Genomic DNA, 25910 nt, shown 5'->3' on the forward strand with positions numbered 1-25910 from the left:
CCTCATGCTGAGGATGAAGGATGCTCGAGGCCTGGATCCCACCTGGGACCCCTCTGGCTGTCTTGGTGCCCCCCCCAAAAAAATCCTGGAGCCCCCCCAAAATCCTACCCCCCCCTTTCCCCCCCCCCCCGAAAAAAAAAAATCCTGGAATCTCCTCCCCCCATTCCCAAATCCTTCAGCCTCCCACACGGAGGATGCTCAAGGCGTGGATTCGTGGGTCCTTTCTGGCTTTCTTGGTGCCCCCCCAAAATCCTGGACACCCCCCCCTTTATATACCTGGGTGGTCCCCCCAAAAATGCCTGAGTGCCCCCCCAAAATCTGGAGCACCTGGATCCCTCGCCCTCCCACACGGAGGATGCTCAAGGCTCGGATTCCTGGACACCCCCCCCCCCGGATTCCTGGGTCTCCCCCAAACCTCTGGGCGTCCCCTCCCCCCTCAAAACCCTTTGGTGCCCCCCAAAACCCCCCGGATCCTCCTCCAAAACCCCCTGGTGTTGTTCCCCCCCCCCCCCCCAAAAAACCCCTCAGGTCTCTCGGCCTCAGGGCAGGTTCCTCCCTCCCTCTCCAGTTCCGGCCCCATTTCCAAACTGGGTCAGACTGGTCTCTGGGGAACCTCTGGCCCCATAACCCCCTCCTCGGCCACACAACCCCCCCCGCGACCCCATAAGCACCCCCCGACCCCATAAACCCCCCCCCGACCCCATAAGCCCCCAGGCTGCCCACAGCACCGGCATTACCTGATCCCAGTATCTCCCAGTACCAGCATCCCCCCATACTGGTATTCTTGTCCAGTAACAGCATAAATAGGCACCAGTATCCCCCAGTAACAGCATTAATGGGCTCCAGTATCCCCCAGTACTGGCATCTCCCCAGTAACGGCATCCTCTCCCAGTAACAGCATCAATGGGCACCAGTATCACCCAGTACTGGCATCCCCCCAGTAACAGCATCCTCTCCCAGTAACAGCATTAATGGGCACCAGTATCCCCCAGTAACAGCATCAATGGGCACCAGTATCCCCCAGTACCAGCAGCCCCCAGTAACAGCATCCTCTCCCAGTAACAGCATCCTCTCCCAGTAACAGCATCAATAGGCACCAGTATCTCCCAGTAACAGCATCTTCACCCAGTACTGGCATCAACAGCCACCAGTATCCCCCAGTAACAGCATCCTCTCCCAGTAACAGCATCCTCTCCCAGTAACAGCATCCTCTCCCAGTAACAGCATCAATGGGCACCAGTATCCCCCAGTAACGACATCAATGGGCACCAGTATCCCCCAGTAACAGCATCAATGGGCACCAGTATCCCCAGTACCAGCATCACCCATTAACAACATCCTCTCCCAGTAACACCATCAATGGCCACCAGTATCCCCAGTACCAGCATCTCCCATTAACAGCATCCTCTCCCAGTAACACCATCAATGGCCACCAGTATCCCCAGTACCAGCATCACCCATTAACAACATCCTCTCCCAGTAACACCATCAATGGCCACCAGTATCCCCAGTACCAGCATCTCCCATTAACAGCATCCTCTCCCAGTAACACCATCAATGGCCACCAGTATCCCCAGTACCAGCTTCTCCCATTAACAGCATCCTCTCCCAGTAACACCATCAATGGCCACCAGTATCCCCCAGTAACAGCACCTTCTCCCAGTACAGCATCAATAAGCCCCAGTATCCCCAGTACCGTTGTCAATGGCCACCAGTACCCCCCAGTAACGGCATCTCCCGGGTAGCAGCACCTCCCAGTAACAGCATCCCCCCCCCCGTACTGGTATCTCCCTGGTAACGGCATCCTCCCCAGTACCGGCAGTCCCAGTATCCCCCAGTATCAGCGTCTCCCATACCGGTACCGGCATCCTCCCCGGTACCGGCATCCTCCCCCAGTACCAGTAACCCCAGTACCAGCAGCCTCCCCCCAGTAACGGCTCCCAGTAACCCCCGGTACCAGCATTCCCCTCCAGTCTCACCTCCTCCCGGTACTGGGGGGACCCCCCCCCTCCCCTCCCCGCCGGTACCAGCATCCCTCAGTCCCGGCATCCTCCGACACCGACCCCCCTTTCCCGGTAAAGGCAGCCTCCCCCGGTACCGGTAACACCCAGTAGCGGCACCCCCGGTACCAACATCTTTCTCCCGGTGCCGGCATCCCCGGTTCCAAGCCCCACCCCGGTACCAGTATCCCACGGACTCGATCCCACCGGTACCAGTAGCCCCTAGTACCGGTACCGGTAACCCCAGTCCCCTCCGCCCCACTCGGTCCCGGTGCCGCTGTCCCTGGTGCTGAATCCGCCCCCTCCCCCTGTACCGGTAACCCTGATCCACCCGGGGCCGAACCGGTAACCCCGATGCCGCTGTCCCTGGTGCTGAAGCCGCCTCATCCGGTACCGGGAAGCACCAATAGCAGCACACCCGGTACCGGGAACGCCGGTGCGGCTGTCCCTGGTGCTGAAGCCGCCTCATCCAGTACCGTGAACCACCAATATCAGCACACCCGGTACCGGTAACTCCGGTGCTGCTGAACCCGGCTCCCACCGATACCGGGAACCCCGGTGCCGCTGTTCCTGGTGCTGCACACCCCACCCGGTACCGTTAACCCTAATCCATACGCCCCCTCCGGTACCGGTAACCCAGGTGCCGCTCTCCGTGGTGCTGACCCCAGCGTCATCTGCTACCGGGAACCACCAATACCGGCATACCCGGTACTGGTAACCGCGGTGCCGCTGAACCCGGCCCCCTCCGGTATCGGTAACACCGGTGCCGCTGTCCCTGGTGCTGATCCCAGCGTCATCCGGTACCGGGAACCACCAATACCAGCACACCCGGTACCGGGACCGCCGGTGCCGCTGTCCCTGGTGCTGAACCCGTCCTCATCCGGTACCGGGACCGCCGGTGCCGCTGTCCCTGGTGCTGAACCAGCCCCCTCCGGTACCGGGACCGCCGGTGCCGCTGTCCCTGGTGCTGCACCAGCCCCCTCCGGTACCGGGACCGCCGGTGCCGCTGTCCCTGGTGCTGAAACCGGCCCCACCAGGTGCCTCCCGGTTCCAGAGCGGGGTCAGGGCCGACTCCCCACCTCCCCGGTGCCCCCCCCTCCCCCTCCCCCGCCGCCCGGTACCGGTACCTCGGAAAGGGACATAGGACATGGTTCCTCCGCCGCTCGCTTCCCCCGGGCGCCGGCACGGGCGGCGCGGGGGACCCAGCGTCCGGGGGAGGGACCGGGGGGGAGGGGGGAACCGGGGGAGGGCGGAGCCGAGGGGGGGGCGGGGAACCGGAGGGGGGAGGGGGGAGGAGTGAGGTGGGAGTGGGAACTGGGGGGAGGGGACCCAGAATGCGGGGGAGGAACCGGGGCGGGGAAGGGGAAGCAGCGAAACCAGTGACACCAGTAAAACCAGTGACACCAGTAAAACCAGTGACAGCAGCGACAACAGCGGTACCAGTAAAACCAGTAACACCAGTGACACCAGCGACCCAGTGACACCAGTGAAACCAGCGACCCTGTGACCCAGTGACTCCAGTAAGACCAGTGACACCAGCAAAACCAGTGACCCAGTGGCACCAGTAAAACCATTAACACCAGTAAAACCAGTGACAACAGCGACTCAGTGACACCAGTAAAACCAGTGACCCAGCGACGCCATCCCAGTGCTCCCAGTGTCCCCATCCCAGTAGCCCCGCACTCACCCCTCCCAGTTCTCCCAGTGCTCCCAGTAACCCGAGCCCCTGCACCCAGCCGTTCCTGAGCTCCCAGCGCTCCCAGTGTCCCCATCCCAGTGCTCCCAGTAAGGCGTGTTCCCAGTGCCCCTGCACTTGCCCTCCCAGCAGCTCCCAGTGCTGCTGCATTTGCCCTCCCAGTAGCTCCCAGCACTCCCAGTAACCCTGCACTCGCCCCTCCCAGTGCTCCCAGTAGCTCCCAGTGCCCCTATAGTCGCCCTCCCAGTGCTCCCAGTAGCTCCCAGTGCTCCCAATGCCCCTGCATTTGCCCTCCCAGTAGCTCCCAGCACTCCCAGTAGCTCCCATTGCCTCCCAGTGCCCCTATACTCGCCCTCCCAGTGCTCCCAGTAGCTCCCAGTGCTCCCAATGCCCCTGCACTTGCCCTTCCAGTAGCTCCCAGCACTCCCAGTACCCCTGAACTCGCCCTCCCAGTGCTCCCAGTAGCACCCATTGCCTCCCAGTGCCCCTATACTCGCCCTCCCAGTAGCTCCCAGTGCTCCCAATGCCCCTGCACCTGCCCTCCCAGTAGCTCCCAGTGCTCCCAATGCCCCTGCACCTGCCCTCCCAGTAGCTCCCAGCACTCCCAGTAACCCTGCACTCGCTCTCCCAGTGCTCCCAGTCGCTCCCAGTGCCCCCACCCCAGCGCTCCCAGTCGCTCCCAGTTCACACTGCGCCGCCCTTCCCCGCGCTCCCCCCCTCCCTCCTCCACTTCCGGTCGCGCGGGAGGGTGCAGGGGGCGGTGCCACAATGGTCACGTGGAGGCCCCCCGCCCTGGGTCACGTGGGAGGCGGGGACCGCCCCCACGGTCACGTGGTGTCGCCCGGGTCACGTGGGGCGGCAGCGAGCGGCGCGTGGCGGGTACGGGGGGGGGAGGGGGGCGCGAAATGGGGGCAATAAAAGGGCTGAGGGGGCAAAAAGGGGGGCAATAAAGGGGCTATGAGGGGTCCTGGGGCGCAATAAAGGGGTTGGTGGGGGTCTTGGGGGGCAATAAAGGGTTGGTGGGGGTCCTGGGGGGCAATAAAGGGATTGGGAGGGGGTCCTGGGGGGCAATAAAGGGATTGGGAGGGGGTCCTGGGGGGCAATAAAGGGGTTGGGAGGGGTCCTGGGGGGCAATAAAGGGATTGGGAGGGGGTCCTGGGGGGCAATAAAGGGGTTGGGAGGGGTCCTGGGGGGCAATAAAGGGGTTGGGAGGGGTCCTGGGGGGCAATAAAGGGATTGGGAGGGGGTCCTGGGGGGCAATAAAGGGGTTGGGAGGGGGTCCTGGGGGGCAATAAAGGGGTTGGGAGGGGTCCTGGGGGGCAATAAAGGGATTGGGAGGGGGTCCTGGGGGGCAATAAAGGGGTTGGGAGGGGGTCCTGGGGGGCAATAAAGGGGTTGGGAGGGGGTCCTGGGGGGCAATAAAGGGGTTGGGAGGGCGTCCTGGGGGGCAATAAAGGGATTGGGAGGGGGTCCTGGGGGGCAATAAAGGGGTTGGGGGGTGCCCTGGGGGGCAATAAAGGGATTGGGAGGGGGTCCTGGGGGGCAATAAAGGGGTTGGGAGGGGTCCTGGGGGCAATAAAGGGATTGGGAGGGGGTCCTGGGGGGCAATAAAGGGGTTGGGGGTGATATAGGGGGCAATAAGGGTCCGGGGTGGCAATAAAGGGACGGGGGGGGGGGGGGGCGATATAGGGGGCAATAAAGGGGTCGGGAGGGGTCCTGGGGGGCAATAAAGGGGTGGGGGGGCGATATAGGGGGCAATAAAGGGACTGGGGGGGTGTCCTGGGGGGCAATAAAGGGGCAGCTGTGGGGCGGCCGCGGGGCAGTTTGGGGGGTGTGGGGGCAGTTTGGGGGGTGTGGGGGCAGTTGTGGGGCAGCTGAGGGGCAGTTGTCGGGAGGCTGTGGGGCAGCTATGGGGCAGTTGTTGGGATGCCGCGGGGCAGTTATGGGGCGGCCGTGGGGCAGTTGTGGGGAGGCTGTGGGGCAGCTATGGGGCAGTTGTTGGGATGCCGCGGGGCAGTTATGGGGCGGCCGTGGGGCAGTGTGGGGGCAGTTATGGGGCAGCTATGGGGCGGCCGTGGGGCCGGGTTTGCTGAGGCTGCGGCTCCCGCAGGGCGTTCGCCGGCTCCTGCCCCACATGAAAGTGGCCTGTGGGGTGAGTGAGTGGCTGCCCCACGGCTGCCCTGGGTCGCGACAGGGAGACCATATCGCGATGGGGGGGCGCATATCGTGACGGGGGTCCATATTGATATAGGAGGGGGATCATATCGTGATAGGGGTAGTCTGTATCATGACAGAGCTACATATCGTGATGGGGAGGAGGGACCATATCACGATAGAGGGGAGCCATATCACAACAGGGGCGATCCACATCGTGGTAGGAGGGACTATATTGCTGTGGGAAGGGGCTATATTGTGACAAGGGAGCTGCATTGTGACAGGGGGCCCTATCAGGATAGGAGGGAGCTGTATTGTGATGGGAGGGTTCATATCGTGATGGGGAGGGGGCCATATCGTGATAGGAGGAGCAATATCGCAACAGGGGCGGTCCGTATCGTGAGGAGGAGGGGAGCATATCGCAACAGGGATGGTCCATATTGTGATGGGAAGGGGCTGTATCATATAGGGAGAGACCATATCGCGATAGGAGGGAGCTGTGTCACGACGGGGAGGGCCCCTATCACGATAGGAGGAGCAGTATCGCGACAGTGCCGGTCTGTATCGTGACGGTGTCCCCTATCCACAGGTGCTGGTCCTGGCGCTGGTGACGGTGCCGCTGCTGCAGGGCCTGGGGCGGCGCTTCCTCGCCATGGCCTCGCGGGACCCCCCCGCGGCCACCACCGGGGCCACCGACCCCCCCGGGGACACCGGGGACACCTACGTCCCCGGCAGTGTGGCCGCCGCCTTCGTCACCTGCCCCAACGTCACCGTGGCCACCGAGCTCGCAAGGTGGGGGACAAAAGGGGGGGACGGGGACATGGGGGGGTGACACTGGGGGGGTGACACTTGGGGGGGTGACAGGGCCCTGGTGACACTGGGGGGGTGACACTTGGGGGGGTGACAGGGCCCTGGTGACACTGGGGGGGTGACACTTGGGGGGGTGACAGGGCCCTGGTGACACTGGGGGGGTGACACTTGGGGGGGTGACAGGGCCCTGGTGACGCTTGGGGGGTGACAGAGGTGACACTGGGGGGGTGACACTTCGGGGGGGTGACAGAGGTGACACTGAGGATGACACTGGGGGAGGTGACAGGGCCATGGTGACACTGGGGGGGGTGACAGGGCCCTGGTGACACTGGGGGTGACAGTGGGAGGAGTGACAGAGGTGGCACTGGGAGGGGTGACAGAGGTGACACTGAGGGGGTGACACTGGGGGGGTGACAGTGGGAGGAGTGACAGAGGTGGCACTGGGGGGGTGACAGAGGTGACACTGAGGGGGTGACACTGGGGGGGTGACAGTGGGAGGAGTGACAGAGGTGGCACTGGGGGGGTGACAGAGGTGACACTGAGGGGGTGACACTGGGGGGGTGACAGTGGGAGGAGTGACAGAGGTGGCACTGGGGGGGGTGACAGAGGTGACACTGGTGGGTGGCACTGGGGGGGTGACAGGGCCCTGGTGACACTGGGGGGTGACAGAGGTGGCACTGGGAGGGGTGACGGAGGTGACACTGGGGGGTGGCACTGGGGGGGTGACAGGGCCCTGGTGACACTGGGGGGTGACAGAGGTGACACTGGGGGGAGTGACAGAGGTGACACTGGGGGTGACATTTGGGGGGGTGATACTTTGGGGGGGTTGGCAGGGCCCTGATGACACGGGGGGTGTGACAGAGGTGACACTTGGGGGGGTGACAGGGCCCTGGTGACACTGGGGGGGTGACAGAGGTGACACTGGGGGGGTGACACTTGTGGGGGTGACAGAGCCCTGGTGACAATAGGGGGGTGACACTGGGGGGAGTGACAGAGGTGACACTGGGGGTGACATTTGGGGGGGTGACAGCGCCCTGGTGACACTGGGGGGGGGTGACAGGGCCCTGATGACGATGGAGGGGGTGACACTAGGGGGAGTGACAGAGGTGACACTGGGGGGGGGTGACAGGGCCCTGGTGACACTGGGGGGGTGACACTGGGGGGAGTGACAGAGGTGACACTGGGGGTGACATTTTGGGGGGGGTGACAGGGCCCAAGCGACACTTTGGGGGGGTGACATTGGGTGGGGGGGGTGACGCTGGGGGGTGACACTTGGGGGGTGACAGCGCTGTCCCCACAGGTCGCTGGTGCAGCAGCGTTTGGCCGCCTGCGTTAACATCCTGCCCCACGTCACCTCCATGTGAGGGGGGGGACATGGGGACACCGGGGGGGGGAGGGGTTTGGGGACACTGGGAGGACACGGGGGGGGGGGGGCACAGGGACATGGGGGGGGACACGGGAAAAGGGGGTGGAAAGAGGGGACAGAGGGACATGGGGACAGGGCAGAACCTGGGGGGGCGCAGGGATGGGGACATGGGGGTGACCTTGGGGGGCACAGGGATGGGGGGGGACATGGGGACACGGAGGGACATGGGGGGACACGGGGACATGATGGGGAGTGGAAAAGGGGACAGAGGGACATGAGGGGGACACGGAGGGACGGGGGGACATGGGGGGGACACAGGGACATGATGGGGAGTGGAAAAGGGGACAGAGGGACATGGGGACATGGGGGGACAAAGGGACAAGGGGGGTGGAAAGAGGGGACAGAGGGACATGGGGGGCATGGGGACACAGGGACATGATGGGGTGGAAAGAGGGGACATGGGAGGGACATGGGGACACAGGAGGACATGGAGGGACACATGGGGCCATGGGGTGGAAAGAGGGGACAGAGGGACATGAGGGGACATGGGGACATGGGGACGTGGGGGGGATGGGGACATGGGGACACAGGGACATGATGGGGTGGAAAGAGGGGACAAAGGGACATGGGGACACGGGGGGACCCATGGGGACAAGGGAGGTGGAAAAAGGGGACAGAGGGACATGATGGGGTGGAAAGAGGGGACGTGGGGACGCAGAAAGGAGGGGACATTGGGGACACACACGGGGACATGGGAAAATGGGGGGGGACATGGAGGGGTGGAATGAGGGGACAGAGGGACATGGGGACACAGGAGAACATGGGGGGGACACAGGGACATGATGGGGTGGAAAGAGGGGACAGAGGGACATGGGGACACGGGGGGGACCCATGGGGACATGGGAGGGGTGGAAAGAGGGGACAAGGGAGGGGGATGGGGACATGGGGGGACACAGGAGGAACATGGGAACAGGGGACATGGGGGGACATGGGGGGGACAGAGGGAAAGAGGTAGAAGGGGACAAGGACAGAGGGACATGGGGGGACATGGGGACATGGGGGGACAAAGAGGGGACAGAGGACCATGGGGACACATGGGGAAAGGGGACACATGGGGACTTGGGGGGGACATGAGGGCAAAGAGGGGACACGGGGGTGACATTGGGGGCACAGGGATGGGGGACAGGGGGTGACATTGGGGGCACAGGGGTGACATTGGGGGACAGGGATGGGGGGACAGGAGGGTGACAGTGGGGGCACAGGGATGGGGGACAGGGGGTGACATTGGGGGCACAGGGGTGACATTGGGGGACAGGGATGGGGGGACGGGGTGACATTGGGGGCACAGGGATGGGGGGACACGGGGGTGACATTGGGGGCACAGGGATGGGGGACGGGGGGGACATTGGGGTACAGGGATGGGGGGACAGGGGGTGACATTGGGGCACAGGGATGGGGGGACAGGGGGTGACTTTGGGGCACAGGGATGGGGACAGGGGGGTGACATTGGGGCACAGGGATGGGGGGACACGGGGGTGACATTGGGGGCACAGGGATGGGGGACGGGGGGGACATTGGGGTACAGGGATGGGGGGACAGGGGGTGACATTGGGGGCACAGGGATGGGGGGACGGGGAGTGACATTGGGGGCACAGGGATGGGGGACACGGGGGTGACATTGGGGCACAGGGATGGGGGGACAGGGGGTGACTTTGGGGCACAGGGATGGGGACAGGGGGGTGACATTGGGGCACAGGGATGGGGGGACACGGGGGTGACATTGGGGGCACAGGGATGGGGGGACGGGGGGTGACATTGGGGGCACAGGGATGGGGGACGGGGGGGGTGACATTGGGGGCACAGGGATGGGGGGACACGGGGGTGACATTGGGGGCACGGGGATGGGGGGACAGGGGGTGACATTGGGGGCACAGGAATGGGGGGACAGGGGGTGACATTGGGGGCACAGGAATGGGGGGGACAGGGGGTGACATTGGGGGCACAGGGATGGGGGACACGGGGGTGACATTGGGGGCACAGGGATGGGGGGACAGGGGGGGACATTGGGGGCACAGGGATGGGGGGACAGGGGGTGACATTGGGGGCACGAGGACATGGGGGGGGGCATGGGGACACCAGGGGACACAGAGGGGACATTGGGGGGCGCACAGGGAGATGAGGGGGTGCACGAGGACACGAAGGGGGGGGACATGGGGGTCCTGTCCCCCCTGTCACTGTCCCCCCCCCACTGTCCCCCCCAGTTACGAGTGGCAGGGGAAGCTGGAGGAGGACAGCGAGGTCCTGATGGTGAGGGGGGGCCCTGTCCCCAATGTCCCCAAAGTGTCACTCCCCAGCATCCCTGCCGTGACCCCAATGTCCCCTGGGTGTCCCCTCAGTGTCCCCATCACCCCCATGTCCTCAGTGTTCTCTCAGTGTCCTCAGTGTCCCCCATGTCCCCTCGATGTCCCCATGTCCCCCGTGTTCTCAGCGTCCCCTCAATGTCCCCATGTCCTCAATGTCCCCTCAAATGTCCCCCGTGTCCCCTCAATGTCCCCATGACCCCCAAGCCTCAGTGTCCCCCATGTCCCCTCAATGTCCCCATTTCCCCCGTGTCCTCAGCGTCCCCTCAATGTCCCCATCACCCCCATGTTCTCAGTGTCCCCTCAATGTCCCCATGTCCCCTCAATGTCCCCATCACCTCCATGTCCTCAGTGTCCCCTGTGTCCCCTCAATGTCCCCGTGACCCCCATGTCCTGAGTGTCCTCAGTGTCTCCTCAATGTCCCCATGACCCCCATGTCCTCAGTGTCCCCTCAATGTCCCTATCACCCCTATGTCCCCCGTGTCCCCTCAATGTCCCCATAGCCCCCATGTCCTCAGTGTCCCTTCAATGTCCCCATGTCCTCAGTGTCCCCTCAATGTCCCCATGACCCCACGATGTCCTCAGTGTCCCTAATGTCCCCGTACCCGTCATGTCCCCATGATGTCCCCATGACCCCATGATGTTCCCATCTCCCAAGTCCCCACAATGTCCCTAATGTCCCCATAGCCCCAGTGTTCCCCTAAGTGTCCCCCCACGTCCCCGTAACGTCCCCAGTGTCCCCTTGTCCTAATGTCCCCAATGTCCCCTTGTCCCCATGTCCCCTGAGCTCCCAAAAGTCCCTCCATATCCCCCTAATGTCCCCTGTGTCCCCAATGTCCCCTTGTCCCCATGTCCCCCGAGCTCCCAAATGTCCCCCCATGTCCCCCTAATGTCCCCAAGGTCCCCCTAATGTCCCCAATGTCCCCTTATCCTCATGTCCCCTGAGCTCCCAAGTGTTTCTTTATGTCCCCTATGTCCCCCCCCAATGTCCCCAGTGTCCCCCTCAAGTGTCCCCTGCATCCCCCTATGTCTCCCCAATTTCCCCCCCCCAGCTCCCAACTGTCCCTTAATGTCCCCAATGTCCCCAACGTCCCCAGATGATCAAAACCCGGAGCTCCAAGATCCCGGCATTGGCGGAGTTTGTGCGGTGAGGGAGGGGACATTGGGGACAGGGAGGGGACATTGGGGGAGGTCAGGGTGGCACTGGGGGGGTCAGGGGTGGCACTGAGGGACATGAGGTGACACTGGGGAGGTCGGGGGGGACATGAGGACACTGGGAGGGGTGTCAGGGTGACACTGGGGAGGTGTCAGGGTGACATTTGGGACATAGAGGGTCATTGGGGGTGACATTTGTGACATTGGGGGTCATTGGAGACATTGAGGGTGACATTGGGGTGGGGGGGACATTAGGGTGGGGACATTGAGGGGTGACATTTAGGGCTTTGGAGGGTCATTGGAGACATTGAGGGTGACATTGGGGACATTGGGAGACACGGGGGGACATTGGGGGGACATTGGGGACATTGGGGGTGACATTGGGGTGGAGGTGACATTGGGGACATTGAGGGGTGACGTTTAGGGCTTTGGAGGGTCATTGGAGACATTGAGGGTGACATTGGGGACATTGGGAGACATGGGTGGACATTGGGGGGTCATTGGGGGGGACATTGGGGGTGACATTTGGGGCTTTGTGGGAGTCATTGGAGACATTGAGGGTGACATTGGGGACATTGAGGGGTGACATTTGGGACATGGGGGTCATTGAAATTGAGAGTGACATTGGGGACATTGGGGGTGATTGGGGACATAGGGGTGACATTTGGGACATTGGGGGGCCATTGGGGACATGGGGGTGACATTGGGGACATTGAGGGGTGACATTCGAGACATGGGGGGTCATTGAAGAAATTGAGAGTGACATTGGGGACATTGCGGGGGGACATTTGGGACACGGGAGGGTCATTGGGGAGATTGGGGGTGACATTGAGGGGGTCATTGGGGGCCACGGGGGTGACATTGGGGACAGTGGGAGGGTTATGGGGGGGGTGGGGTTGACATTGGGGGATATGGGGTGGCATTGTGGGGAGGGGGACATAGGGGGGTCCTTGGGAACATCTGAGGGTGACATTGGGGGGGGTGGGGGTGACCATGTCCCCCATCCTCCCCCCCAAAAAGGTCCGCGCACCCCTATGAGGTCCCCGAGGTGGTGGCCGTGCCGGTGACACAGGGCAGCGTCCCCTACCTGCGCTGGGCCCTGGGCAGCGTCCCCCCCTGACTCCCCCCCCGGCACCCCAAAAAATGGGGGGACCCCCAAAAAAGGGGGGGGACCCCAAAAATGGGGGGGGCACTAAAAAGAGGAGGGGGGGCCTAAAAAAGGGCGGAACTCCAAAAGTGGGGAGAGGGGAATGGGGGGACCTCAAAACTGGAGGGACCCCAAAAGCAAGGGGGACCCAAAAAGGGGGGGGGACGTTGGCCCTCTCTTTAAATCTTGTGCTAATGGTAAGAATAAAGGGTTGTGGTTGCCCAGTGCTCCCAGTATGGCCCAGTGCTCCCAGTAGAAACCAGTACGGGCCCCTAGAACAGACCAGTATGGGACCCCAGTGCTCCCAGTATGGCCCAGTGCTCCCAGTAGAAACCAGTACAGGCCCCTAGAACAGACCAGTATGGGACCCCAGTGCTCCCAGTATGGACCAGTGCTCCCAGTATGGACCAGTGTGGCCAGTATGGGCCCCAGATCCTCTCGGTATGGACCAGTGCACCCAGTATAGGCACCCAAATCTCCCAGTATGGACCAGTACACCCAGTATGGGCTCCCAGTATGGACCACTGCTCCCAGTACAGGCTCCCAGTACAGGCTACTGCTCCCAGTATAGGCCCCGAGCCTTCCCAATATGGCCCAGTGCTTCCAGTACAGCCTCCCAGTATAAATCAGTGCTCCCAGTATGGCCCAGCGCTCCCAGTACAGGCTCCCAGTATAGACCAGTGCTCCCGCCCCTCTCCACCACGTACTGCATGGTGCCATCCAGTGCTCCCAGTATGGGCCCCAAACCCTCTTAGTATGGACCAGTACATCCAGTATGTACCAGTGCACCCAGTATGAGCTCCCAGTATGGCCTCAGCCCTCCCAGTATGGACCAGCGCTCCCAGTATAGGCTCCCAGTGTAGACCAGTGCTTTCACTATAGGCCCCAAATTCTCCCGGTATGGCCCCAACCCTCCTAGTATGGGCTACTACTGTTCCCAGTATAGACCAGTGCTCCCAGTATGGGCTCCCAACCCTCCCAGTATGGCCCCTGTCCTCCCACTATGGACCAGTGCACCCAGTATAGGCTCCCAGTATGGACCAGTGTGGACCAGTACTGCCCAGCGCTCTCAGACCGGGCCCCCAACCCTCCCAGTACTCCCAGTAGAGGCTCCCAGTACAGACCAGTGCTCCCAGTCGGTGTTTATTGGGGGTCCCCGAGCGCTCCGGCCCCGCCCCTCTCCACCAGGTACTGCACCGTCCCGTCCAGGGTCACGCGCCGGGCGAGCACGCGCGGAGGGGGCGGGGCCTGAGGCGACGTGGGCGTGGTTTGGTGGTGAAAGGGCGTGGTTTGCGCCCGAGTGGGCGTGGTCTGTTTGGAGTGGGCGGGGCCTGGCGGGCGGCGGGGGGGGCGCTCGGGGCTCTCGGGGGCCGGGCTGGCGGCGCTGCGGGACCAGTATGGACCAGTACGGACCAGTATGGACCAGTACGGACCAGTACGGGCCAGTACAGACCCGTTTAGACCAGTATAGAACAACACAGACCAATATGGGCCCCCACTCCTCCCAGTATAGGCTAGTATAGACCCCCAGTAAGGACCAGTATGGACCAGTACGGGCCAATATGGTATAGGCCCCCAGTAAGGACCAGTATGGACCAGTACAGGCCAATACGGACCCGTTTAGACCAGTATAGAACCACACAGACCAGTATGGGCCCCCACCCTTCCAATATATGCTAGTACAGGCCCCCAGTAAGGACCAGTATGGATCAGTAAGGACCAGTACGGGGCAGTTTAGACCAGTATAGAACCACACAGACCAGTATGGGCCCCCACCCATCCCAGTATAGTTCATACAGGCCCCCAGTAAGGACCAGTACGGGCCAGTGCAGACCAGTTTAGACCAGTATAGAACACTCCCTCCCAGTGCCCTTGCAGTCCCTCCCAGTGCATCCCAGTCACCCCCAGTGCCTCCCAGTCCCTTCAAGCACCCTCCCAGTAACCCCCCCAGTGCCTCCCAGTCCCTCCCAGTGCCCCCCAAGTGCCCTCCCAGTCCCTCCCAGTACCCCCCCAGTGCCTCCCAGGACCCTCCCAGTGCCCCCCAAGTGCCCTCCCAGTACCCTCCCAGTCCCTCCCAGTGCCCCCCAGGACCCCCCAGTCACTCCCAGTCCCCTCCCAGTGCCTCCCAGTGCCCTCCAGCTCCTCCCCAGTGCCCTCCCAGTCCCCTCCCAGTGCCTCCCAGTCCCTCCCAGTGCCCCCCAAGTGCCCTCCCAGTAGCCTCCCAATGCCCCCCAGGACCCCCCAGTCACTCCCAGTCCCTCCCAGTGCCCCCCAAGTGCCCCCCCGGAACCCCCCAGTCCCTCCTAGTGCCTCCCAGTACCTCCCAGTTCCCCTCAAGTGGCCTCCCAGTCCCTCCCAGTGCCCTCCCAGTGCCTCCCAGTACCCCCCCACCCACCTGCGAGCCGGGGCGGTGTTGGCCGAGGGGTGGAAGGACGCGAACATCCGGATGGGGGGGCTGAGGGGGGTGGTGAAACGGGGGGGGCCGGCACCCCAAAACCCCCCTCGGACCCCCCCAAACCCCAGACCCCCCCCCCAAAACACCCCAGGTACCCCCCCCAATCCCCCCCAAATCCCTTCCCCTGAGCCCCCCCAAACTCCAACCCCCCCAAATCACCCCAAAATCCTCAGAGCCCCCCCGAAATCATCCCTGACCCCCCCAAAATCAACTCTGGACCCCCCAAAACCACCCCAGAGACCCCCCAAATCCACCAAAATCCTCAGAGCCCCCCCGAAATCATCCCTGACCCCCCCAAAATCCACCCTGGACCCCCCCAAACCACCCCAGAGACCCCCCAAATCCACCAAAATCCTCAGAGCCCCCCCAAATCATCCCCGACCCCCCCAAAATCCACCCTGGGCCCCCCCAAACCACCCCAGAGACCCCCCAAATCACCCCAAAATCCTCAGAGCCCCCCCCAAAATCCACCCTGGGCCCCCCCCAAACCACCCCAGAGACCCCTCAAATCACCCCAAAATCCTCAGAGCCCCCCCCAAAATCCACCCTGGACCCCCCCAAACCACCCCAGAGACCCCCCAAATCCACCAAAATCCTCAGAGCCCCCCCAAAATCATCCCTGACCCCCCCAAAATCCACCCTGGAGCCCCCCAAACCACCCCAAAATCCTCAGAGCCCCCCCCGAAACCACCCCTGACCCCCCCAAAATCCACCCTGGGCCCCCCCCCAACCTCCAGCCCCCCCCAAATCACCCCAAAACCCCCTGAGCCCCCCCAAATTCCCCCCCCCGACCCCCAAACCTGGGGGGGCAGCGCGCGTCCGTCCTTCGGAAGTTGTAGGACCCTCCGGGGGGGCCCTAAATTGGGGGGGGGGGGAGACTATTAAAATTTGGGGGGACCCCCCCTTATAAAATTTAGGGGTACAGCGTTGATTTGGGGGGGGGGGGGCGTACCTGTGCGCGGCGGGGGGGTGGGCGACGGCGGGGCCCCCCCTTTTCTTGCCCTGGGGGGGAGCTGGAAGAGACCCCCCCCTCCTTATCTTGCATGTTTGGGGGGGGGACACCCCCTTTTGGGGGGAGAACCCCCCTTTTTTTGGGGGGCACCCCCTTTTTAGGGGGGGAAAAAAGCCTTTTGGGGGGGGGACCCCCGTTTTGGGGGCGTACAGGTAAAGGGGGGGCCCCCCCCGGGGTTGCTCACCTGGTGGGGGGGGGGAGAAGGGAGGAGGAGGAAGGGGGGAGCCCCCCCAAAAAGTTGGGGGGCAGCGGGGGGGGCGCCCGAGTGTGAAGCCCAAAGAGCCCTTTGCGTTTCTTCATCTCCCGACCTGAAATGAATCTGGGGGGGCACAAAATTGGGGTTCAGGGGGGGTTTGGGGGGGCCCTGGGGGGGGAAAGAGGGGTTGGGGGGGCAAAGGGGGGTTTTGGGGTTCACAGGGGGTTTAGAGGGGCTCTGAGGGGTGAATTTGGGGGTTCAAGGGGGTTGGGGGGGCAAAGGGGGGTTTTGGGGTTCACAGGGGATTTAGAGGGGCTCTGAGGGGTGAATTTGGGGGTTCAAGGGGGTTGGGGGGCAAAGGGGGGTTTTGGGGTTCACAGGGGGTTTAGAGGGGCTCTGAGGGGTGAATTTGGGGGTTCAAGGGGGTTGGGGGGGCAAAGGGGGGTTTTGGGGTTCATGGGGGGTTATGGGGAGGGTTATGGGGAGGGGATTTGAGGGGTTCAGGGGGGAGTCCAGGAGGGGCAAAAGGGGCTTTGGGGGGGCCCTGGGGGGAGAATTTAGGGGTTCGGCAGAGTTGGGGGGCAAAGAGGGGTTTGGGGGTTCAGGGCGGGTTTGGGGGAGGCAAAAGGGGGTTTGGGGGTTCAAGTGGATTTTGGGGTGGGGGGGGTCAGGATCTTGGGGTGTTGGGGGGTCCATTTGGATTTTGGGGTGCGGGGTGGGCAGTCAGATTTTGGGGTGCAGAGTTTTGGGGTCCCCACCTGTCCTTGTGGGCATTCAGGGCTCCGAGAAGCTGCCGGTACCTCTCGCCCTTTGGGGTCTCAGCGAGCTGAGGAATAAAAAGGATTTGAGGGGGGGGTCCCCACGAACTTTAGGGGCCCCCCAAAAATGTTGGGGTGCTGGGGGGGGACCCCAATACCGGCCCGAGCAGGAGGGCGTCCCAGTTGGCGTTGGCGAAGGGCAGGATCTCGCGCTCCAGATCGAAGTATTTCTTCTTGCAGCACACGCTGAGGTGGTAGAGGATGAGGTGGGCGACGTCCACCCTGGGGGGGACCCCAAAAATAAGGAGGGGGACCCCAAAAAATAAAAGGGGACCCCAAAAAATGGGTTTGGAGCCGGATAATAGGGGAGGATGCAATGGGAAGGAGATGGAAGAGGGGGGGGAAAGCGATGGGATGGGGGGGTGAGGGGGTTTGGGGGGGGCTGTGAAGCAAAGAGGGGGGTGAAAATTAGGGGGAACCCCAAAAAATAAGGGGGGACCCCCAAAAATAAGGGGGGACCCCAAAAAATGGGTTTGGAGCCTGATAATAGGGGAGGATGCAATGGGAAGGAGATGGAAGGGGGGGGGGAAAGAGATGGGATGGGGGGGGTTGTACAAAAAGGGGGGGGGACCCCGAAATCGAGGGGGGCTCAAAAATGAAGGGGGGACCCTAAAAATTAAGGGGGGACCCCAAAAATTGGGGGGACCCCAAAAAAATGGGGAGGGACCCCGATAATAGAGGGGGGGGATCCAGTGGGAAGGAGATGGAGAGACGGGGGGGTAAGATTGGGGGGGGGGGGCTGAGAAACAAGGGGGGGACACCCCAAAATTCGGGGGGGGGCAAAAAATAAGGGGGGGGGCAAAATTGAGAGGGGACCCCAAAAATTTAGTGAGGGGGAGGTGTGGTTTGGGAAGCCAGGAATTGGGGGGGGGGGCAGTTGGGGGTCCCATTTGAGGGGGGCAGTGGGGGGGGATCTCATTTTGGGGGGGTCCCTTTTGGGGGGGGTCTCATTTTGGGGGGGCAGAATGGGGGGGTAATGGGGGGTGTCCAATTTTGGGAGGGCAGGATGGGGGGGGGTCCCATTTTGGGGGGGGGGCAGTGGAGAGGATCCCTTTTTTTGGGGGGCACTGGGGGGGTCTCTTTTTTGGGGGGGGGCAGTGTGGGGGGGGGTTCCCCTATTTTTTGGGGTGCCCCCCCCGCCCCCCTCACCAGCGCAGCGGCAGCCGCCGGACGCTCTCGGCCCCCCCCGTGCAGACACAGCATTCGAAGACATAAAACCTGGAAAAGGGGGGGGGGGGCACAAAAATATGGGGGGCAAAAAAATTGGGGGGGGCACAAAAATGAGGGGAGGGAACCCCAAATTACACCTCCCCCCACTCCCAATCCCCCAAACCCCCCCCAAACCATTCCAGCCCCCCCACCCCAATTCCCTCTGACCCCCCCGGACCCCCCCAGACTCCCCCCCCCCCAATTTTTGCCCCCCCCCATTTTTGCCCCCCCCCAAACGCCCCTTTAAGCCCATTAACCCTTAACCTCCCAGAGCCCCCCAACCCCCCAGACCCCCCCAAACCATTCCAGCCCCCCCACCCCCAATTCCCTCTGACCCCCCCGGACCCCCCCCAGCCCCCCCTATTTTTTTAAACCCCCCCCACTACTTTTCCCCCCCCAAACCCCCCCTTTAACCTCCCTTTAACCCCATTAACCCTTAACCTCCCAGAGCCCCCCAACCCCCCAGACCCCCCCAAACCATTCCAGCCCCCCCACCCCCAATTCCCTCTGACCCCCCCGGACCCCCCAAGACTCCCCCCCCAATTTTTGCCCCCCCCCCATTTTTGCCCCCCCCCAAACGCCCCTTTAACCCCATTAACCCTTAACCTCCCAGAGCCCCCCAACCCCCCAGACCCCCCCCTAAACCATTCCAGCCCCCCCACCCCAATTCCCCCTCACCCCCCCGGACCCCCCCCCCAGCCCCCCCCTATTTTTTTACCCCCCCCACTACTTCCCCCCCCCCCAAACCCCCCTTTAACCCCCTTTAACCCCATTAACCCTTAACCTCCCAGAGCCCCCCAACACCCCAGACCCCCCCCAAACCATTCCAGCCCCCCTACCCCAATACCCCCTGACACCCTCGGACCCCCCCAGCCCCCCCCTCTATTTTTGCCCCCCCCCACTATTTTTACCCCTCCCAAACCCTCTTTAACCCCATTAACCCTTAACCTCCCAGAGCCCCGCAACCTCCCAGACCCCCCCCAAACCATTCCAGCCCCCCCACCCCAATTCCCTCTGACCCCCCCGGACCCCCCCAGCCCCCCCCCCCATTTTTGCCCCCCCCGGGCCCCCACCGGTCCCCGTAGAGCAGCGGTTTGCTCAGACACTGGGTACAGGCTTCATGGAACCATTGGGAGCAGCTCCGGCATTGCAGCATCTTCAGATTCCATCTGGGGGAAAAAGGGGGGGTCACTGATTTTTTGGGGGGGCCCCCAGTTTTTTGGGGGGGCTTTAAAAGGAATAGGAGGAAGGGAGAAGGATTTTTAGGGGGATGAGTGTTTATTTGGGGGGGGGTGGATTGTTTTGAGGGGGGAAAGGGGGTGTCAGAGGAGTGGGGGGGTGGGATTTTGGGGGGGGGTGGAAGAGTTTGGGGGTGTGTGGGTTTTTTTTTGGGGGGTGATGGAGTGTTTTGGGGGGGATTTGGGGGTGCAGAGCAGGGTTAGGGGGGCTTTTGGAGGGGTTTAGGGGGGTTTGGGGGTGCAGGGTGGGCATTGGGGGGGTTTGGGGGGCGTTGAGGGGGTTTTGGGGGGGTCTTTGAGGGGTGCAGGGGGGGGTTGGGGGGATTTGGGGGTGCAGAGGGGGTTTGAGGGGGGATTTGGGGGTGCAGAGGGGGTTTTGGGTGGGATTCGGGGGTGCAGGGGAAGTTGGGGGGCTTTTGAGGGGGTTTAGGGGGGATTTGGGGGGGCATGGGGGGCATTGTGGGGCGTTTGGGGGGTGCAGGGTGGGCATTGGGGGGGGTTGGGGGGGTTGAGGGGGTTTTGGGGGGTCTTTGAGGGGTGCAGGGGGGGTTTTGGGGGGGATTGGGGGGGATTTGGGGGTTTGAGGGGGGATTTGCGGGTGCAGAGGGGGTTTTGGGTGGGATTTGGGGGTGCGGGGGGGGTTGGAGGGGCTATTGGGGGGGTTTAGGGGGCATTGAGGGATGCAGGAGGGGTTTGGGGGGCACTTTGAGGGGTGCAGGGGGGCATTGGGGGTTTTGAGGGGGATTTGGGGGTGCAGGGGGGGTTTGGGGGGTTTTGGGGGTGTTGAGGGGGGTTGGAGGGGCTTTGGGGGGGGTTAGGGGGCATTGAGGGGTGCAGGAGGGGTTTGGGGGGCGCTTTGAGGGGTGCAGGGGGAGTTTGGGGGGGCTTTGAGGGGTGCAGGGGGGCATTGGGAGTTTTGGGGGGGCTTTGGGGGGTGCAGAGGGGGGTTTGGGGGTGCAGAGGGGGGTTTTGGGGGGGCTTTGGGGGTGCGGGAGGGGTATTGGGGGGTTCTAGGGGTATTTTGGGGTGCGGGGGGGCTTTAGGGGGTGCAAGGGGGTTATTTTGGGGTGCAAGGGGGGTATTTTGGGATGCAAAGAGGGGTATTTTGGGGTTCGGGGGGTATTTTGGGGTCCAAGAGGGGTATTTTGGGGTGCAGAGAGAGGATTTTGGGGTGCAGGGGGGGAATTGGAGGTGCAGGATGGTTTGGGGGTGCACAGGGTGGTATTTTGGGGTGCCGAGAGGGTTATTTTGGGGTGCAAGGGGGGGTATTTTGGGATGCAAAGGGGGGTATTTTGGGGTTCGGGGGGGTATTTTGGGGTCCAAGAGGGGTATTTTGGGGTGCAGAGAGAGGATTTTGGGGTGCAGGGGGGTAATTGGGGGTGCAGGATGGTTTGGGGGTGCACAGGGTGGTATTTTGGGGTGCTGAGAGGGTTATTTTGGGGTGCAAGAGGGGTATTTTGGGATGCAAAGGGGGTATTTTGGGGTTCGGGGGGTATGTTGGGGTGCATAGGGGGGTATTTTGGGGTCCAAGAGGGGTATTTTGGGGTGCAGAGAGAGGATTTTGGGGTGCAGGAGGGGAATTGGGGGTGCAGGATGGTTGGGGGGGGCACAGGGTGGTATTTTGGGGTGCTGAGAGGGTTATTTTGGAGTGCAAGGGGGGTATTTTGGGATGCAAAGGGGGTATTTTGGGGTTCGGGGGGGTATTTTGGGGTCCAAGAGGGGTATTTTGGGGTCCAAGAGGGGTATTTTGGGGTGCAGAGAGAGGATTTTGGGGTGCAGGGGGGGAATTGGAGGTGCAGGATGGTTTGGGGGGGGCACTGGGTGGTATTTTGGGGTGCCGAGAGGGTTATTTTGGGGTGCAAGGGGGGGTATTTTGGGATGCAAAGGGGGGTATTTTGGGATGCAAAGGGGGTATTTTGGGGTTCAGGGGGGTATTTTGGGGTTCGGGGGGGTATTTTAGGGGTGTACATGGGGGTATTTTGGGGGGGCTGCACCCACTCTCCGGGTCCCCCACAGTAGCAGTAGCACTGCTGGCGGTTGGCGAGGTGGGGGGGGTCCCATTCCAGCCCCCCAAGTTGATACGGGAGGACCCTCTTCATTCCCAGCATGGCTTTAGCGTGGGGACCCTTCTTTAAAGCGCCCCCCCTCTGGGATAAGAAAAAAGGGGGGGGTTAAAAAAGTGGGGGACCCCTCCATTACCCCCATTTTGAGGTAACAACCCCCCCCCCCCAGACCCCCCTTTAAATTTGGGGCTCACCTTCGTGGCGAGAGCGAAGACGCAGCGGCGACAAATCCAGGAGCCCGAGGGGGGCGCGGGGGGGCGATGGCATTGCTGGTGGTAAGCTGGGGGGGGGTGTGTAAAATGGGGGGGGGGAGTCGTGGGAGGGGGAGTTTGGGGGTTCGGGGGGGGTTGGGGGGGTCAATGGTGGAGGTTTGGGGGGGATATGAGGGGGTTTTGGGGGGATATAGGGGGTTTAGAGGGGGGTTTGGGGGGGTTATAAAGTGGGGGGGTCGTGGGAGGGGGAGTTTGGGGGTTCAGGGGGGGTTGGGGGGGTCAATGGTGGAGGTTTTCGGGGGATAGGGGGTGTTTTGGGGGGATATGGGGGGGGTTGGGGGACTTTAGGGGGGTGTTTGGGGGGGATATGGGGGGGCTGTTAAAGTAGGGGGGCTGTGGGAGGGGGAGTTTGGGGGTTCAGGGGGGGTTGGGGGGGTCAATGGTGGAGGTTTGGGGGGGATAGGGGGGTGTTTTGGGGGATATGGGGGGGATTGGGGGACTTTAGGGGGGTGTTTGGGGGAGATATGGGGGGGCTGTTAAAGTAGAGGGGGCTGTGGGAGGGGGAGTTTGGGGGTTCAGGGGGGGTTGGGGGGGTCAGTGGTGGAGGTTTGGGGGGGATATGGGGTGTTTTGGGGGGATTGGGGGAGTTTAGAAGGGGGTTTGGGGAGATATGGGGGGGCTGTTAAAGTAGGGGGGTCGTGGGAGGGGGAGTTTGGGGGTTCAGGGGGGGTTGGGGGGTCAATGGTGGAGGTTTTGGGGGGATATGGGGTGTTTTGGGGGGATATGAGGGGGTTTAGGGGGGTTTAGAGGGGGCTTTGGGGGGTTAAAGTGTGTGGGGGGGTCGTGGGAGGGGGAGTTTGGGGTTCAGGGGGGTTGGGGGGGTCAATGGTGGAGGTTTGGGGGGGATATGGGGTGTTTTGGGGGGATATGGGGGAGTTTAGAGGGGGGTTGGGGGGATATGGGGGGGCTGTTAAAGTAGGGGGGTCGTGGGAGGGGGAGTTTGGGGGTTCAGGGGGGGTTGGGGAGGTCAATGGTGGAGGTTTGGGGGGATAGGGGGGTGTTTTGGGGGGATATGAGGGGGTTCAGGGGGGTTTAGAGGGGGGTTTGGGGGGTTAAAGTGTGGGGGGGGTCGTGGGAGGGGGAGTTTGGGGGTTCAGGGGGGGTTGGGGGGGTCAATGGTGGGGGTTTGGGGGGGATATGGGGGGTTTTGGGGGGATATGGGGGAGTTTAGAGGGGGGTTTGGGGTGATATGGGGGGGCTGTTAAAGTAGGGGGGGCTGTGGGGGGGGAGTTTGGGGGTTCAGGGGGGGTTGGGGGGGTCAATGGTGGAGGTTTTCGGGGGATAGGGGGTGTTTTGGGGGGATATGGGGGGGATTGGGGGACTTTAGGGGGGTGTTTGGGGGGGATATGGGGGGGCTGTTAAAGTAGGGGGGCTGTGGGAGGGGGAGTTTGGGGGTTCAGGGGGGGTTGGGGGGGTCAATGGTGGAGGTTTGGGGGGGATAGGGGGTGTTTTGGGGGGATATGGGGGGGATTGGGGGACTTTAGGGGGGTGTTTGGGGGAGATATGGGGGGGCTGTTAAAGTAGAGGGGGCTGTGGGAGGGGGAGTTTGGGGGTTCAGGGGGGGTTGGGGGGGTCAGTGGTGGAGGTTTGGGGGGGATATGGGGTGTTTTGGGGGGATTGGGGGAGTTTAGAAGGGGGTTTGGGGGGATATGGGGGGGCTGTTAAAGTAGGGGGGCTGTGGGGGGGGAGTTTGGGGGTTCAGGGGGGGTTGGGGGGTCAATGGTGGGGGTTTGGGGGGGATAGGGGGGTGTTTTGGGGGGATATGAGGGGGTTTAGGGGGGTTTAGAGGGGGGGTTTGGGGGGTTAAAGTGTGGGGGGGGTCGTGGGAGGGGGAGTTTGGGGGTTCAGGGGGGGTTGGGGGGGTCAATGGTGGGGGTTTGGGGGGGATAGGGGGTGTTTGGGGGTCCACGGTTGGATTTTGGGGTGATTTTAGGGTTCTGGTGTAGATTTTGGGGTGATTTTGGGTTCCAGAGGTGGATTTTGGGGTGATTTGGAGGGTTCCAGGTTGGATTTTGGGGTTCCAGGTTGGCTTTTGGGGTGATTTTGGGGGGTCCAGGGTTGAATTTTGGGGTGATTTTGTGGGGTTCCGGGTTGGATTTTGGGGTGATATTTGGGGGATTCCGGGGTGGATTTTGGGGTGATTTTGGGGGGTCCAGGGTTGAATTTTGTGTTGATTTGGGGGGTTCCGGGTTGGATTTTGGGGTGATTTGGGGTTCCAGAGGTTGATTTAGGGTTGATTTGGGGGTTCCGGGTTGGATTTTGGGGTGATTTGGGAGTCCCGGGGTGGATTTTGGGGTGATTCGGGGGTTCCGGGTTGGATTTTGGGGTGATTTTGGGGGGGTTCCGGGTTGGATTTTGGGGTGCTATTTGGAGGGTTCCAGGTTGGATTTTGGGGTTCCAGGTTGGATTTTGGGGTGATTTTGGGGGGTCCAGGGTTGGATTTTGGGGCGCTATTTGGGGGGTTCCAGGTTGGATTTTGGGGTGATTTTGGGGGGTTCCGGGTTGAATTTTGGGTTGATTTGGGGGTTCTGGGTGGATTTTGGGGTGATATTTGGGGGATTCCGGGTTGAATTTGGGGGTTCCGGGGTGGATTTTGGGCTGATTTTGGGGGGTTCCGGGTTGGATTTTGGGGTGATTTGGGGGTTTCCAGGTTGGATTTTGGGGTGCTCTGGGGGTTGAATTTTGGGGTACTCTGGGGGTTGCATTTTGGGGTGCTCTGGGGGTTGGATTTTGGGGTGCTCCAGGGGTTTCCAGGTTGGATTTTGGGGTGCTCTGGGGGTTGGATTTTGGGGTGCTCCGGGGGTTTCCAGGTTGGATTTTGGGGTGCTCTGGGGGTTTCCAGGTTGGATTTTGGGGTGCTCTGGGGGTTTCATTTTGGGGTGCTCCGGGGGTTGGATTTTGGGGTGCTCTGGGGGTTGGATTTTGGGGTGCTCCGGGGGTTTCCAGGTTGGATTTTGGGGTGCTCCGGGGGTTGGATTTTGGGGTGCTCTGGGGGTTTCATTTTGGGGTGCTCTGGGGGTTGGATTTTGGGGTGCTCTGGGGGTTTCATTTTGGGGTGCTCCGGGGGTTGGATTTTGGGGTGCTCCGGGGGGCGCTCTCACCGTGTCCGCACTTTTGGCAGCGAATGAGTTGATTTTGGGGGTTCAGGCTCGGCGCCGAGCACACGCAGCACGCTTGGTCCTCGCCGGGCACAGCCGCTAATTAAGAAACCGGGGTTCATTCATTGATTAATTAAGGAGGGATCCATTCATTAATTAATTGGGGGGGGGGGGTCATTAATTAATAGTTAATTAAACCTGGGCTGATGTCTTTCCAAAGGACGAGAAATTGGGAGTTATCCTCAAATTGAACCAAACAGCCGCGACGGTCGGGGTCCACCTGGGGAGGAAGGGGTTAAAAAGGGGGGGACCCCCCCCATTTTTTAAGGGGGGAACCCCATTTTTTTAAAGGGGGGGGGGGCACTGATTTTTGGGGGGGAAAGTCCACCTTTTTGATGGTCCCGAGGTAGAGGAGACCATCGGTCCAGCGAGCGAGGACGTCCTGGCCCTCCCGAAATTGGGGGGCTGGGGGGGGGGGGCACCCCGATTCGCTCGCCATCGCATCCTTGGAGGGGGGGGGAAGGGGGGGGGAGCTGGGGGGAAGGGGGAGGAAGAAAAAGGGGGGGATCAGGGGGGACCCCACAAGTAGGGAAACGCATTCCCACACCAAATTGGGGGGATTTTAGGGGGATTTGGGGGTTCGGGGGTGAATTTGGGGATGATTTGGGGGTCCAGGGGTGGATTTTGGGTGGATTTTGGGGTGCAGAGGTGGATTTGGGCGGGGTTTCAGGGGTCCAGGGTTGGATTTTGGGGTGATTTGGGGGTTCAGGCGTTGATTTGGGGTTGATTTGGGAGTCCAGAGGTGGATTTTGGGGTGTTTGGGGGTCCAAGGTTGGATTTTTGGGGTGATTTGGGGGTTCC

At 62.3% G+C, this 25910-nt stretch overlaps 3 protein-coding genes across 14 annotated transcripts in view; 1 reads left to right on the plus strand and 2 right to left on the minus strand.

The window, feature by feature from the left end:
- Positions 1 to 3235, minus strand: part of SYNGAP1 (synaptic Ras GTPase activating protein 1) — a 67477-nt gene extending 64242 nt beyond the window's left edge. For 4 of the 10 annotated variants that reach the window (XR_008447446.1, XR_008447447.1, XM_054051999.1 and 1 more), the window contains exon 1: positions 3128 to 3233. Coding sequence is in view for 8 of the 10 variants with exons in the window: in XM_054051999.1 (XP_053907974.1) it covers positions 3128 to 3149 (22 nt within the window). In the remaining 2 variants the exon portion in view is untranslated. Of the gene's footprint in view, positions 1 to 3127 lie in introns of all 10 variants that reach the window. The other 6 variants (XM_054052000.1, XM_054051996.1, XM_054052006.1 and 3 more) reach the window with 2 other exon arrangements.
- Positions 3236 to 4443: 1208 nt separating this feature from the next.
- CUTA (cutA divalent cation tolerance homolog) lies at positions 4444 to 12745 on the plus strand. 2 transcript variants are annotated; one of them, XM_054052027.1, is made up of 7 exons: positions 4466 to 4575; positions 5807 to 5848; positions 6440 to 6642; positions 7961 to 8020; positions 10288 to 10333; positions 11484 to 11533; positions 12562 to 12743. In XM_054052027.1, exons 2-7 carry the CDS (start codon positions 5831 to 5833, stop codon positions 12659 to 12661), a joined length of 477 nt encoding a protein of 158 aa, XP_053908002.1. In that variant the 5' UTR covers positions 4466 to 4575; positions 5807 to 5830; the 3' UTR covers positions 12662 to 12743. The 2 variants fall into 2 exon arrangements, with proteins under 2 accessions (XP_053908001.1, XP_053908002.1); XM_054052026.1 differs by lacking the exon at positions 5807 to 5848 and having other exon boundaries at positions 4444 to 4575; positions 12562 to 12745.
- A 1053-nt stretch (positions 12746 to 13798) lies between these two features.
- On the minus strand, positions 13799 to 25560 carry PHF1 (PHD finger protein 1). Of its 2 annotated transcripts, none has more exons than XM_054052016.1 (14): positions 25438 to 25560; positions 25248 to 25329; positions 25053 to 25148; positions 21874 to 21959; positions 21615 to 21763; positions 19452 to 19547; positions 18319 to 18387; positions 17268 to 17391; positions 17110 to 17177; positions 16340 to 16474; positions 16096 to 16156; positions 15944 to 15999; positions 15084 to 15143; positions 13799 to 14072 (listed from the first exon to the last, which is right to left on the minus strand). In XM_054052016.1, the coding sequence occupies exons 1-14, from the start codon at positions 25546 to 25548 to the stop codon at positions 13832 to 13834; spliced, it is 1434 nt and encodes a 477-aa protein (XP_053907991.1). In that variant the 5' UTR covers positions 25549 to 25560; the 3' UTR covers positions 13799 to 13831. The 2 variants fall into 2 exon arrangements, with proteins under 2 accessions (XP_053907991.1, XP_053907992.1); XM_054052017.1 differs by having other exon boundaries at positions 13803 to 14072; positions 16096 to 16176.
- Between the last annotated feature and the right edge of the window lie 350 nt (positions 25561 to 25910).

The sequence above is a fragment of the Cuculus canorus genome, chromosome 31 (genome assembly GCF_017976375.1).
Source record: "Cuculus canorus isolate bCucCan1 chromosome 31, bCucCan1.pri, whole genome shotgun sequence".
Classification (NCBI taxonomy): domain Eukaryota; kingdom Metazoa; phylum Chordata; class Aves; order Cuculiformes; family Cuculidae; genus Cuculus; species Cuculus canorus.